The sequence below is a fragment of the Melanostigma gelatinosum genome, assembly GCF_949748355.1.
Source record: "Melanostigma gelatinosum genome assembly, chromosome: 12".
NCBI lineage: Eukaryota > Metazoa > Chordata > Actinopteri > Perciformes > Zoarcidae > Melanostigma > Melanostigma gelatinosum.
The window spans coordinates 20,894,482-20,896,075 of NC_136645.1; the positions used below are offsets into that span (position 1 = coordinate 20,894,482).

The 1,594-nt window shown below is 50.8% G+C and overlaps 1 protein-coding gene across 1 annotated transcript; it reads left to right on the forward strand.

The window, feature by feature from the left end:
* Positions 1 to 274: 274 nt before the first annotated feature.
* On the forward strand, positions 275 to 1,365 carry hs3st1l1 (heparan sulfate (glucosamine) 3-O-sulfotransferase 1-like1; the record flags this gene model as incomplete). Its single annotated transcript, XM_079280348.1, has 1 exon — positions 275 to 1,365. The coding sequence occupies one exon, from the start codon at positions 275 to 277 to the stop codon at positions 1,214 to 1,216; it is 942 nt and encodes a 313-aa protein (XP_079136474.1). The 3' UTR covers positions 1,217 to 1,365.
* Positions 1,366 to 1,594: the final 229 nt, after the last annotated feature.

A 1,594-nucleotide genomic window follows, 5' to 3' on the forward strand; every position in this document is an offset into this window, starting at 1 on the left:
ATTTCAGTATGATAGAGACATTCATTCTGAATTATATGCCTGAAATCTGAAAGCCTTTTCTTCTTTCTTGTGTCTTTGTTCGTCCCTACAGATGTGCTGTGGACTGCCGATGATTTCTCCTCCTCCTCCTCCAGCTCCAATTCAATGGCAGACAAAGACTGCACTTCTCACTGCTCTTGTTATCACTGAGCTCCGGAAGACGGATCTGGTCCACAGCTAAACCATTGTCTCCTTTACTTGCTTCTGTCTTCTGTCCACTCTTCGTACCGTCACCATGGCTTGTTTCCTGGCATCCGCCTTTCTTCTGGTTCTCCAGACAAACGCTGCCCCGCCTGAGTTCGTCCAGGAAGGATTTGGCTTAACACTGGACCCCATGGACCTTGATGCTGGACTACCAGTCAACGTCTCTGGAGATGTACCCTCATCTCCGCCCCCAGGGACTCGTAAAAGAGCCCCACACAGCATCATTATTGGGGTGCGCAAGGGCGGCACAAGAGCGCTGTTGGAGATGCTGGACATTCATCCGGAGGTTGCCGCTGCTGCCACCGAGGTGCACTTCTTTGACTGGGATGAGAACTACGCCAAGGGCTTCGAGTGGTACCGTGACCTGATGCCGTACTCGTACCCGCACCAGATCACAGTGGAGAAAACGCCAGGCTACTTCACGTCACCCCTCGCACCAGAACGCATCTGTGCCATGAACTCGTCCATAAAGCTGCTGCTGATCTTGCGAGACCCGGCCGAGCGTGTCATCTCCGACTACACCCAGGTGTACTTCAACCGGCTGGAGTACCACAAGCCGGTGCAAGCCATCGAGAACCTGCTGGTGCGCAATGGGGCCCTGAATATCCGGTACAAGGCAATTCAGAGGAGCCTGTACGACGTCCACATGCGCAACTGGCTGCGCCACTTCCCCCTGGAACAGATACACATCGTAGATGGGGACGCTCTGATCCGAGACCCCTTGCTAGAGCTTCAGAAGGTGGAGCGCTTCCTTAACTTGCCCCCAAGGATAGTATCCTCCAACTTCTACTTCAACCAGACCAAGGGGTTTTACTGTATCCGAAGCGATGGCCGAGAGCGCTGTCTGCACGAGTCTAAGGGGCGTCCGCACCCGGCTGTCAACAGCACCGTCCTCCAGCAGCTCCGCTCCTTCCTACAGGAACACAACCGAACCTTCTTCAGGCTGGTGAAGCGCACCTTCGACTGGCAATAAGGAACCCAGATCGGACACAAGGGGAGCCCCTTCCTTGTCTTGGATGAGGACAGACAGAGAGGGGGCATGAAGCACTTTACAGAACTGACATCTAAAAAGCCCTTTCAATAGCCTCTTAATAACTACTGCTGTGATCTCTGGTTTCAGCAGAGCAGTTATATATTTACACGATAAGGCAAAAAAAAAAAAAACATGAAAAACTGTAACTAGAGGCGTAAGATTAAATGGAAGAATCTCCAAGCTTAATAAGTCATTCTGTCTGTGCTGGAAGCGTTTAAGTGATCAAAATTGCAGTGAAAACACGTTCATGGAACTTTTTTCCCTCTCGCTCTCTCTTGTTTGATATTCTTGTTCTTGATAATAAATTGTTCTGCTTTC